Genomic DNA, 13,283 nt, shown 5'->3' with positions numbered 1-13,283 from the left:
CTAAAAAAAAGTTAATGTTCAGTTAGTGAGAAAGATTTATTTTCCGAGGTGCAAGTACTAACTGAAAATAATGGACTTCTTTGAACTGGAACTTTGATCCAATGCTAAAATAGGTGTAAAGTTGCAGCAGTTACTGGAGGGTAACCTTGACAGTCAATGTAATCTTCATACGGTACTAATAAACTGGTGTAAAGTCAACCCCCATAAAAATGCCTCCTTCCCTGGAGGAAAAACATTTTGCATTCTAAGTGTTGTAAAGGGAGACAATTGTATACTTACTTGTTCGCATGCACCCTCCAACTGGACACACAATCAACAGCAAACTATTCAAGTAGCTTGACTCTCCCACAGCCAGAGCACAAAAATTTAAAAGTAGCTCATGTAGCAGCATCCTGATTATGATTGCAATCCAACAAGTTACTAGAAAATGTCAGTAAACAAAACAAACCAAATCTCTACAACAGCAGCAAAACATAAGTCACAATGGACAGACTTGACAATCAGGATCTCTATCGTTTCACTTTACTCACACTAAGCTGGTCTCATAATAAAATAGTTGCCATGATAAAAGGGTGAATAAAAGACTGACATACATGGATGCATAGATTTGTCACAAGCATGCAAGTTATAAAGGAAATAGCAGTATAACCCATGAATTCCCAGTCACAACTTTAGTATATCACAACTCATGGAGAGTACTGAACAGATAAACACAGCTTCCCCACACTTGCATGTCGTCACACACACCTTTATTGTTGAAAACTGTCTCATTCATCCAGCTCTCCATTCCAGGGTTCTAGGTCTGCACGAATGAACTAACAGAGCACCTCTAACTGCTAAGCGACATTATCACTTCACAGATTCTCTGGTGCATTCACTAATGACTGTTTTTATAATGGACTTACAGCGTGACCCAATTAACGACATTAGTAGACTAACCGGGCCTGTGGACAAGAACCAAAAAGTATAAAAGTTTTAAATCCTCTATTAATGTTATAGGTGCGACAGATTGTTGCACCACTGTACTATGCCACCATGTGTCAAGATATGAGTTAGCCATCACAACTTCCAATGGAGCAAGTTCTCTAACCCAACTGTACGACTCAGGACATGCCAAGTGGAGCTTGTGCTCTTAGCCACAGGGAGAATGAGGAAAACAAAAAAAATGCAATAGGCTGTTTATATCATGAGCAGATTTTCAGGACTGGGTATCCTGTCTGCATTCTCAGCTAGGAATGTTCCATTGTGCAGCAGATAAAAACTTACAACATAGGAGGAGGCCATTCTGCCCATTGCACCGGCTCTCAAAGTGCTATTCACTTAGCCCCATTACCCTGCCTTTTCCACAAACCCTTTAAAATTTATATTTAAAAAAAATATTTGCCCACTTCCCTTTTAAAAGCCATGATAGATAATGCTTCCACCATTGGTTCTGGTAGGCCATGCCATAGCCTAACAATCTTGTGTAAAGAAAATTCTAGCTTCTCTCTTCGTTCTCCGATTATCTTAAATTTATACCCTCTGGTTACCAACTAATATAAATACTTTTTCCTTAATTACCTGATCTAAGCTGTTCAGAATTTTGAACATCTCTAATTTTGAACCTTCTCTATTCTAGTGAAAATAGCTTCTCTAGTCTCCCCTCATGATAAAGCCTCACTTCCCTGAGATCATCTTAAAGCAACACACTTGCACCCTTTCCACGTATTCAGAACCATCCTAAAGGCACACAAAACTGACAATATTCTAACTGTGGCCAAACCTTAACCCTATTATACAGCCTAGCATCCCAATTGCCATTTTCATTACAAACAGCATTATCAACCTGTCCTCTTTTTTAAATAAAGATTTGCATATCAGGTCTTTTTGCTCCTTTACTCTTTATAAAAATTTATCATTTAGTATACATGTTTCCTTTCCTTCTTCCTCTCAGAATGTATCACCTTACAATTCTCTGCATTAAATTGTCAGACAGCTATCCACCCAATCTGCAAACCTATTATTGCTAGTGAATAAAAAGGTTTTCAACTGTTTGAGTCAAGAACTCCAAAGTCAAATGCCGCACAGAATCCATCTCATTTGTATACCAGTATAAACTAGGTCACTATTCACTGGTAAACCGTGGCAAATGCAGACTGAAGTGGGTATTTCGCCCAAGAGCTGGTAGCTGAACAATTTCATCTAACAGCTTTACCTTTCAAACACAAATAAGGATTTTACTTTCCCAGAAGGTAAAATTAATCTCATTCATAATGTTCGAATTATCAGGAATATTTTTAAAAGTCCAAAAGGACAGTTTGTGCTGGGAGTACCACTGCACTACAGTATGATACAGTGCACGTTTGAATTCTCTACCCGCTCCGCTGCCCCCCGATGAAAGTCAGTTATAAGCAGATTTATACATACCTTGTACAAAAGCCGTAGCCTACTTCTTGCATGAAATCTGCTAATGAGCTGTCCATCATTGTTTTCACTATCCCTCCCGAATCAGACAGGATCCTATCCATCAGAATGTCCCGTTTTTCAGGATATAGCAGTGGTGCAAGCACCACAGGGCAACGCTCTTGCGGAAAATCTAGCACAAAAAATATATTTATCAAGAAAATAGTAACAAGTGCAGTACTTTTAAGGGTGCATCAACAGATGCAGAAACCAATAGAACTATTGAGATCCCCAAAAAACCTAGTCATTTATCCAAAAACTACTTAAAAACACACTCCTGGCAAGGTTTGGATAAATTTCCCTTTCTTCTATTTCCACCCACTGTGTCTCCCAGCCCACATAACATACAACCTGCCCAGGTCACCGTCAGAGACCATCCAGGCATCACTCTCCCTTTAAATTTCTTCTCACCCACACCCGCCTCTCCTCTCCCTGTCCACAAAGTTACAGAAGGCACAGCCACATCGTAGTACTTCTCCCATTCAATGTAGCTTAAATGAGCCACAGAGGTTGCGAGAGGACATAATCAGCTTGGAAAAAATGCCCCTCCCATAACTGAGTATCCCATCAACATTATCTACAATCATAAGAAATGCTCATTTGGACGAGGTGCCAGAGGGTAACCTACACTTGTAGAATTGTACCTCAACAATGAGTATATAACTCATAGCTTGGTAATGTTTGGTATAGAGCACTTGCCCTCTCCAAGTTGCTGCATGCTGGTTGGCAAGTGTATGGTTAAACTAGCAGCCAAGGCAGGTCAGAGCAATTTCTTTCTCTGCCGCACTGCTGCCCCTCCCCACCCCACCCCTGTCGAGAGCACTCCGATTGTTTGCTGAAATAAACTACCATGGCACCAGGAACACTCTAGCTCCTCATTCATGGGTAAGCCTCGACAGTGAATGTCGGCAGGTTATTCAACCAATCCTGGCCCTTTCCTCACCCAACATAAATACACAGTCACACACACACATTTGGCTGGGGTCACCTAGGCATCGATCAGGAGCAGGAACCCTGTATCCTCCCTTGCCCAGAAAGAAATACCAAGACAAATTGTATTGCACCCAATCACTCCATCCGCTGAAATCAGCTAATGCAGCTTGAGCCAAGGATGGAACCCATGATCATCTTCATCTCTATGGCTCATCCACTCACTGGAGAGACTTCCTGAACCATTGGGAAGCTGATCTATATGACTCAGCAGCACCTCATTTGATGCATTTTGCTGCTGTGCTATTAGAGCTTAGAGCATTTGTGCATACACCTTCACCACATGGACTCCCAACGGTTCAAGAAAGAGGCCCAGCACCATCTTCTCAGGGCAACTGGGAACGGACTGTACCAGCGAAGCCCGAAAACGAATTTCAAAAAATTGTAAGATGGCAGACGTTGAGAGCTATAGGCATTCCATGGGGCATGGCCCAGACTTCCAAATACCTCACTAACACAAGAATAGAGCAAGTTGTAAGAGCAAAGACAATCTACACAAGAGGTAACCCATAGTTAATGTAATTTTTTAATGACCCACTCTTCCTCATCCACACTGGCACACCATTGTCTCTCGCCCAGTTGTACATATTAGAGGACCATACAACAGTGCTTTCTTTACCTCTGCGCAATGTCTTAAGGAAAGCGTCGATCTGTTCCTGTCCAACGCCAAAAGCTCCTTTCTGCCCGAAAAGGAGATGGGAGAGGAGCAGGTGCAGGACTTCTATTGCAATATCCTGAAAGCCACCTTCTTGGTTCCCACTTACGTTCGCGTCGATGTAAGATCGCAGAAGGTCTGGAAGTTTCTGTTTCACGAACTGGAGAGCTGAAATTCAAGAGAGACAGGTTTGATAAGACAATATCAACCTATATCTTGCGTCGGCGGCAGGGCTGGCAATTGGGCGTAGCAGGTAGGTGCGTGGGGGGGGAGCTTAGCCTACGAATTGGCAGATCAGCTAATGGGCCAGCTGAACCTGCCAATGGAGATGTAAGTGCTGCTGGAATGGACTCCAGCAGACCAGTGGCGAAGCACAAAGCATTCAAAATTGACAGCACCACTTTGGGAACTCTGTCTGCGAATTTCTATTATGTGGTGGGATAGAGGGAGTCCCTCCACTATAACGGATAATTAAAGTTCCGCTGTACGTGAAGTTTTGAGCTGGTACAGAACAAATAATGGCCAGGGGGTGTGGGGGGGAAAAAGAGAGAAGAGAATGTCTAATCCCACTGAAAGCACTTGAATAAAACGATCACATAAAATTGAATTTAGCATTCTTTTTACATCTAAAAGGTTTCTTACTTAAAACATTTAAAAAAATTCCAGTTTTTCTTACAACAAAGAACAGTTCATCTCTTGCTGCTAACTCAAATCCACAGAAATAAATCCCAAAAAGGAAGGTTAAGGACGTGAACCAAGGTTCCTCATTCAGAAAGTAGTAAATCAAAGTACAGTAAACTCTCGTTTAAACGGCACCTAATTATCCGGAATTCTCTAATAACCGGCAAAATTTACGAGTAGGTTTTGAGGCTTCCGCCCCAGAAGGCAGTAGTGTCCTGAAAATGGTGGGGAATGACTTACCACTTGTTCCCGCCGTCGCTGTGGGCGCTGCAATCTTCCCCGCACAGTATCAGCTGGCCGTCCAGCCAAAGCGGACCTGCGGCCGTGTAACCGGGGCCCCCGGACCTGCGGCCGTGTAACCGGGGCCCCCGGACCTGCGGCCGTGTAACCGGGGCCCCCGGACCTGCGGCCGTGTAACCGGGGCCCCCGGACCTGCGGCCGTGTAACCGGGGCCCCCGGACCTGCGGCCGTGTAACCGGGGCCCCCGGACCTTGGGCCATTGTCACTCCGTGTCCCTTCTTCTGGTCTGAGGTCGGCCGATATATATATTGGCTCGGTAGGTATACCGCTCCGTTATCCGGAATTTTTAATCAACCGGCACCATTCTCGTCCCGTAGGTGCCGGATACGAAAGAGTTTACTGTACTGTGTATTAACGTCTTCCTGAAGTCATTAAATGGAAGGCCGACGTGCAACATTTTACTTATTTATAAAACAAAAACTTAAAACTGGTTTCATTGAAAGCCTAGTGTGTAATAATGATAATCTGATGCTACAAGAAAAACCAACAAATAGATCCAACACCAACAGGTCATCCTAGAAACAGTGGCTTTCAACTCCTGATTTCTCTAGAAACTCCCACAATTCTGAAGTGCCAACGGCAGCGAATGTGAAGCGCCATGTGGGACAGGTAAGAGATTTTTATGTAAAAAAAAAGTGGACTGCTGTAAATTTGAAACAAAAAAATAATGGAGTGTTGGAAATAGTGTTAAATGCCCCAACCAGAGAAAATAACTCTGAAAAGCAGTGCAGTATAGATAAATTAAACTAGCCTGAGGCACCAGCCTGGTATCCTCAAGTGGTTTTGTGCAGTTTATAATTAACTGATTATATCGTGTCTGGAAACAAGTGTGCTGTTCCAAGCTATTTCTTTAGCCCATATTGTGCAGCTTGAGTAGTTAGGCAGACAAGTCTAACTACACTCTCCAGTACCCGAGTAGATTCAACTTCTGCTTTGGTGCACCTTATACCAAGATTGCCCGATAGAAGCAATGAAGTTGGAAGGACAAAGTTACTAACAGCCCCTGCTGTATTGATTACTTCTTTTTAAACAAATGTTTCCCACAGCACCCATAATTTAATGCTTTTCTAGCAAGACTGCCAATCTATGAACAGTTTTGTGCTGGTATTTCCACACTAAGAATTAGGCTGAGGCAAATATTTCATGCAGGACTGTTATAGCCAACAGAAGAGGGAAAGCAAGGGAGAGACATACTCTCATCCCATTAGTCTGAACTAGACTGAAGCCTAGGTCCAAGATGTAGACTGCATGCTAACCAACTACCCAACCAAACTTCTATACCACTAGTGTAATTATTCAGATGGTCTAATTTCATAGCACTTGCAAACACACACAGGTTGAAAATGTGTTGTATAAACAAGTCAAGTCACTCACCAAACCCTCGCAGATCTGAGCTAGAAGAATTCAGCAAGGCAAGGCCAAAGATAACCTGAAACAGAGGTGCGTAACGTCACAACAGAACAGTTTGCGCCGAGACTAAATTGGAATAGAGACAAGCAAGGACCACGTCTGTTAAAAACAGCACTGTTGTGCCACACATCACATTCTCTTACCTCTTGGACCTTGCTTAACTTGAGCACTTTACTAAGTTGAGTAAACAGATGGGGTGAAGGTTTCAGACTCTGAAAAGAAAAGGTAGGATTAATTAGACAAATCTTGAACAATGAGCTGGCGTAACTTGGGCTACATCAGGCAAGATGAAGTTAAAACCACAAATGCTGGATATGCAATATAAAAACAGAAGCTAGTGGAAACTGCACGTCAGTCAGCATCTGAAAGAGAAAGATGGATCAACTTTTCTGGGGATGCAGAGGAAAGACCCTTCACCAGACAAGTTACATCCAAAACACTAACTCTGCACTTCCGGCTTTTACCAGATAATCTGCTGGGCTCATCATCAATGTTCGCCATAATTTTTCTTTTGGATACGTGGCCCCTTTAAGTGGCCGCGCAGCCCATTCACAAGTTTCGTGCATGCGCGAACTTCAACATTGCAAAAGCCGGTCCCGGGCTGTGCAGGACTGGCAGAGAGCTACATGGCTGCGCAGCTTATAGGGAACATTGCTCATCATAGCTGCTCACTCTTTGGCAACTTGTAAACAGTCATAATTTATCAAGAAGCTTCCTCTTCAACCTCAAATTTAGTTAACGTACTGAAAGTGAAGTTGAGGTAGAAGGTCAGCCATGATTGAATGGCGGAGCAGCCTCAAAGGGCCGGAAGGTCTACTCCTGCTCCTATTTCTTATGTTCTTAAAGCATTCTTCATTTTGATATGGCAAATGCTTCATCTTAACAGACACACAAAGGGGCGAGACCGGGAATTGCATTCATGAGAAGCAACAACAACTTGTATTTATATAGCACCTTTAACGTAGTAAAATGTCCCAAGGTGCTTCACAGGAGTGCTATAAGACAAAGAATTGACACCGAGCCACCTAAGGAGAAATTAGGGCAGGTGACCAAAAGTATGGTCAAAGAAGTAGGTTTTAAGGAAGGTCTTAAAAGAATGAAGGTCTTAAAGGAGAGAAAAGAGAGGTAGCAAGGCAGAGGTTTAGACAGGGAATTCCAGAGCTTAGGGCCGAGGCAACAGAAGGCACAGCCACCAATGGTTGAACAATTATAATCAGGGATGCTCAAGGGGGCAGAATTAGAGGAGCACAGATATCTCCAGGGGGGCGGGGGGGCTGAAGGAAATTACAGAGATAGGGAGGGGCGAGGCCAAGGAGTGATTTGAAACAAGGATGAGAATTTTGAAATCGAGGCGTTGCTTAACCAGGAGCCAATGTAGGTCAGAGAGCACAGGGGTGATGGGTGAACAGGACTTGGTGCGAGTTAGGACACGGACAGAGTTTTGGATGACCTCAAGTTTATGATGGGTAGAATGTGGGAGACCAGCCAGGAGTGCATTGGAATAGTCAAGTCTAGAGGTAACAAAGGCATGGATGAGGGTTTCAGCAGTGGATGAGCTGAGGCAAGGGCGGACATGGGCGATGTTAGAGGTAGAAATAGGCGGTCTTAGTTACGCCACGGATATGCGGTCAGAAGCTCATTTCAGAGTCAAATATGACACCACGGTTGTGAACAGTGTGGTTCAGTCTCAAAGATATTAGAGAGAGGCTTGGAGTCAGTGGCTAGGGAACAGAGTTTGTGGCTTTCGTCTTCCGAATATTTAATTGGGGAAAATTTCTGCTCATCCAGAACTGGATGCCAGACAAGCAGTCTGACAATTTAGAGACCGTGGAGGGGGTCGAGAGAAGTGGTGGTGAGGTAGAGCTGGGTGTCATCAGCGTGCACGTGGAAATTGATGCCGTGTTTTTTGGATGCTGTCGCCAAGGGGCAGCGTGTAGATAAGAAAGGGGGCCCCCCCCCCACCGGGGCAGATCCTTGGGGGGGGGGGGGGGGCAACGACGCGGGAGCAGGAAGAGAAGCCATCGCAGGCGATTCTCTGGCTACAATTAGATAGATAAGAATGTAACCAGGCGAGTGCAGTCCCACCCAGCTGGACGACGGTGGAGAGGCGTTGGAGGAGGATGGAGTGGTCAACCATGTCAAAGGCTGCAAACAAGTCAAGAAGGACGAAGAGGGATAGTTTACCTTTGTCACAGTCTTTGATGAGAGCCGTTTCGGTACTGTGGCAGGAGCAGAAATCCGATTGGAGGGATTCAAACATGGAGTTGCGGGGAAGATGGGCACGGATTTGGGTGGCGAAAACACGTTCAAGGACTTCAGAGGAAAGGGAGGTTGGAGATGAGGCAGTAGTTTGCAAGGACGGAGGGGTCAAGGGTTCGTTTTTTGAGGAGAGGGGTGATGACAGCAGATTTGAGGGAGCGAAGGACAGTACTTGAAGAGAGAACACCGTTAACAATGTCGGCCAGAAAAGGAAGTTGGATGGTCAGCAGTTTGGTGGGAATAGGGTTGAAGGAGCAGCAAGTGGGACTCGGACAATATGAACGTGGAGAGGTCATGGGGAGATAGGAGAGAAACTGGAGAAAGATGAGAGTTCAGGGCTAGGGCTGGGGGGAACCTTAGAGGAAGTTTGGCCCAGTGGGCTAGGGGGAAGAAAGGTAAGTGGCAGAGGCAGCTGAACGGATGGTCTCAATTTTAGAGACAAAGAGTCTATGAGCTCCTCACACTTGTTGTCAGAGGCGAGGGTGGAAGAGACAGGGGAGAAGGGTTAAAGAAGAATTCGCAGTAGAGAATAGAAGCCAGGGTTTATCTTTGCATTCTAGAATGATTCTGGAATAGTGAGCAATTTTGGCAGACAAGAGCAGGGCTCGATAGTGCTTTATGCAGTCCAGCCAGATCTGGACTTAAGGGAGCGAAGATCAGGGCTGCACCAGGGGGCACGGCCAGGGTGAGAGAGTAATTGTTTTAATAGGGAAAAGGGCATCAAAGGTGGTGGTGAGGGTGTGCTTGAGTAGATCGGTAGCTGCAGAAATGTCATGGTGAATGGAGGGTCAAAGACCGGGTCGTTGGGATTTCAGAAGTGCAGTTGTAAGGGAGTTGGGAGTGTATTTTCCAGGGGCGGACACAGAAGAGAGTGGGGTTGGGGGGGGGGGGGGGGCGGGAGAATGAAAGGGGGATGTGGGTGAAGAGAAATACGAGGAAGCAGTCAGAGATGTCTCGGAGCGGCTGCAGAGCATTTTGGAAGGGGAGGGTGATCAGCCAGTTGTCGTGGTGCATATAGGTACCAACGATAGGTAAAAACCGGGATGAGGTCCTAAAAGCTGAATATAGGGAGTTAGGAGGTAAATTAAAAAATAGGACCTCAAAAAGGTAGTAATCTCAGGATTGCTACCAGTGCCACGTGCTAGTCAGAGTAGAAATAGAAGGATATTTCAGATGAATACATGGCTAGAGGAATGGTGCAAGGGGGAGGGATTCATGTTCCTGGGACATTGGAACCGGTTCTGGGGGACGTGGGACCAGTACAAACTGGACGGTTTGTACCTGGTCAGGACCGGGGCCAATGTCCTAGGGGCAGTGTTTGCTAGTGTTGTGGGTGAGGGTTTAAACTAAAATGGCAGGGGGTTGGGAACCTGTGCAAGGAGACAGAGGAAAGGGAAACAAGGATAGAAGCAAAAGACAGGAAGGAGAAAAGCAAAAGTGGCAGTCAGAGAAATCAAGGGTGTAAATCAAACATGGCCGCATTAAACAACAATTCTAAAAGGTCTAAGAGGGTTAAAAAAACAAGCCTGAAGGCTTTGTGTCTTAATGCGAGGAGCATTCGTAATAAGGTGGATAAATTAGCTGCGCAAATAGATGTAAACGGCTATGATATGATTGGGATTACGGAAACATGGCTCCAGGGTGACCAAGACTGGGAACTCAACATCCAGGGGTATTCAATAGTCAGGAAGGACAGGCAAAAAGGAAAAGGAGGTGGGGTAGCATTGCTGGTTAATAAGGAGATTAACACAATTGTAAGTAAGGATATTAGCTCTGATGGTGTGGAATCTGTATGGGTAGAGCTGAGAAATACCAAGGGGCAGAAAACATTAGTGGGAGTTGTATACAGACCCCCAAACAGTTATGCGGAGGTTGGGGCTGGCATTAAACGGAAAATTAGAGACGCGTGCAATAAGGGCACAGCAGTTATCATGGGTGACTTTAATCTACAAATAGATTGGGCTAACCAAATTAGGAACAATACTGTGGAGGAGGAATTCCTAGAGTATGTACAGGATGGTTTCCTGGACCAATATGTCAAGGAACCAACTAGAGATCAGGCCATCTTAGACTGGGTAGTATGTAATGAGAAAGGAATAATTAACAATCTTGTTGTGCAAGGCCCCTTGGGGCGGAGCGATCATAATATGATCGAATTCTTCATTAAGATGGAGAGTGAAGTAGTTGACTCAGACTAGGATCCTGAATTTAAATAAAGGAAACTACGATGGTATGAGGCGCGAGTTGGGTAGGATTGATTGGGGAATGTTACTCAAAGGGTTGACGGTGGATAGGCAATGGCAAACATTTAAAGATCGCATGGGTGAACTACAGAATTTGTTCATCCTCGTTTGGCATAAAAATAAAACAAAAAAGGTGACTCAACCGTGGCTAACAAGGGAAATTAGGGATAGCATAAGATCCAAGGAGAGGACATATAAATTGGCCAGAAAAAGCAGCAAACCTGAGGATTGGGAGCAGTTTAGGATTCAGCAAAGGAGGACAAAGGGATTAATTAAGAGGAGGGGGGAAATAGAGTACAAGTGTAAGCTGGCAGGGAACATAAAAACTGACTGTAAAAGCTTCTATAGATATGTGAAGAGAAAAAGATTGGTGAAGTTAAGCGTAGGTCCCTTGCAGTCAGAATCAGGGGAATTTATAATGGGGAACAAAGAAATGGCAGACCAATTAAATACACACTTTGGTTCTGTCTTCACATAGGAGGACACAAATAACCTCCCAGAGATGTCAGGGAACATAGGGTCTAATGAGAGGGAGGAACTGAATGAAATCAGTATTTGTAGGGAAATGGTGTTCGGGAAATTGACGGGATTGAAGGCCGATAAATCCCCAGGGCCTGATAATCTACATCCTAGGGTACTTAAGGAAGTGGCCCTAGAAATAGTAGGTGCACTGCTGGTCATCTTCCAAAATTCTATAGACTCTGGAACAGTTCCCATGGATTGGAGGGTAGCTAATGTTACCCCACTATTCAAAAAAGGTGGTAGAGAGAAAACGGGGAATTATAGACCGGTAAGCCGGACATCGGTAGTGGGGAAAATGCTGGAGTCCATTATAAAAGATGTAATAGCAGAGCACTTGGAAAACAGTGACAGGATCGGACAAAGTCAACATGGATTTACAAAAGGTAAATCGTGCTTGACTAATCTACTGGAATTTTTTGAGGATGTAACTGGTAGAATAGATAAGGGAGAACCAGTGGATGTGGTGTATTTGGACTTTCAGAAGGCTTTCGATAAGGTCCCGCATAAGAGATTAGCGTGTAAAGTTAAAGCACATGGGATTGGGGGCAAGGTACTGACTTGGATAGAGAACTGGTTGGCAGACAAGAAGCAAAGAGTTGGAATGAACGGGTCTTTTTCCGAGTGGAAGGCAGTGACTAGTGGGGTACCGCAGGGATCGGTCCTAGGACCCCAGCTATTCACAATATATATTAATGATCTAGACGAGGGAACTAGATGTAATATCTCCAAGTTTGCAGACGACACAAAGCTGGGTGGGCGTGTGTGCTGTGAGGAGGATGCCAAGAAACTCCAGTATGATTTGGACAGGTTGGGTGATTATACTGCATCTGCCATGCATCTGCCCAATGTGGATAAATGCGAGGTTATCCACTTGTGGCAAAAACAGGAGGGGCAGATTATCTGAACGGCAATAGATTGGGAGAAGGGGAAATGCAACGAGATCTGGGTGTCCTTGTGCACCAGTCGCTGAAGGTAAGTGTGCAGGTGCAGCAGGCGGTTAAGGCGGCAAATGGTATGTTGGCCTTTGTAGCGAGAGGGTTCAAGTACAGGAACAAGGATGTCTTGCTGCAGTTGTACAGGGCCTTGGCGAGACCACACCTTGAGTATTGTGTGCAGTTTTGGTCGCCCTATTTGAGGAAGGATGTTCTTGCCATGGAGGGAGTGCAGCGAAGATTCACCAGACTGATACCTGGGATGGCAGGAATGAAGTACGAGGAGAGATTGGGTCGATTGGGCTTATACTCGCTGGAGTATAGAAGAATGAGAGGGGATCTCATTGAAACTTATAAAATTCTAACAGGACTAGACAGACTAGATGCAGGAAGGATGCTCCCGATGGCAGGGGAGTCCAGAACCAGGGGTCACAGTCTAAGGATAAGGGGTAAGCCATTTAGGACAGAGATGAGGAGGCATTTCTTCACCCAGAGAGTGGTGAACCTGTGGAATTCTCTACCACAGAAGGCAGTTGAGGCCAATTCATTAAATATATTCAAGAAGGAGTTAGATATATTTTTTAAGGCTAAAGGGATCAAGGAATATGGGGAGAAGGCAGGGACAGGGTACTGAGTTTGGATGATCAGCCATGATCTCATTGAATGGCGGAGCAGGCTCGACAGGCCTACTCCTGCTCCTATCTTCTATGTTTCTATGGCCTTATCTGCAAGTGACATGGTGGGAGTAGTGAGTCGACGAGAGATGGCAAGGTCAAGGGGGTGGCCGTGAATATGGGTTGGGGAGTTTACATGGAGGGAGAGATTAAGGGAGGCTAGGAAATTCAGAGG

At 45.0% G+C, this 13,283-nt stretch overlaps 1 protein-coding gene across 13 annotated transcripts in view; it reads right to left on the bottom strand.

Moving 5' to 3' along the window:
• The window catches only part of cnot1 (CCR4-NOT transcription complex, subunit 1), a 239,717-nt gene that overhangs the window by 170,297 nt on the left and 56,137 nt on the right, over positions 1 to 13,283 (bottom strand). For all 13 annotated transcript variants that reach the window (XM_085990940.1, XM_085990937.1, XM_085990939.1 and 10 more), the window contains 4 exons: positions 6,622 to 6,690; positions 6,443 to 6,497; positions 4,052 to 4,255; positions 2,407 to 2,575 (listed from right to left, as the gene is read on the bottom strand). In XM_085990940.1, coding sequence (XP_085847066.1) covers positions 2,407 to 2,575; positions 4,052 to 4,255; positions 6,443 to 6,497; positions 6,622 to 6,690 — 497 coding nt within the window. The remainder of the gene's footprint in view (positions 1 to 2,406; positions 2,576 to 4,051; positions 4,256 to 6,442; positions 6,498 to 6,621; positions 6,691 to 13,283) is intronic.

Source organism: Somniosus microcephalus, chromosome 6 (assembly GCF_052327205.1).
Source record: "Somniosus microcephalus isolate GS21.2 chromosome 6, FLI_Smic_1.0, whole genome shotgun sequence".
Lineage (NCBI taxonomy): Eukaryota > Metazoa > Chordata > Chondrichthyes > Squaliformes > Somniosidae > Somniosus > Somniosus microcephalus.
Note: the sequence above shows the minus strand (reverse complement) of the source record. Positions and strands in the feature narration are given on the sequence as shown.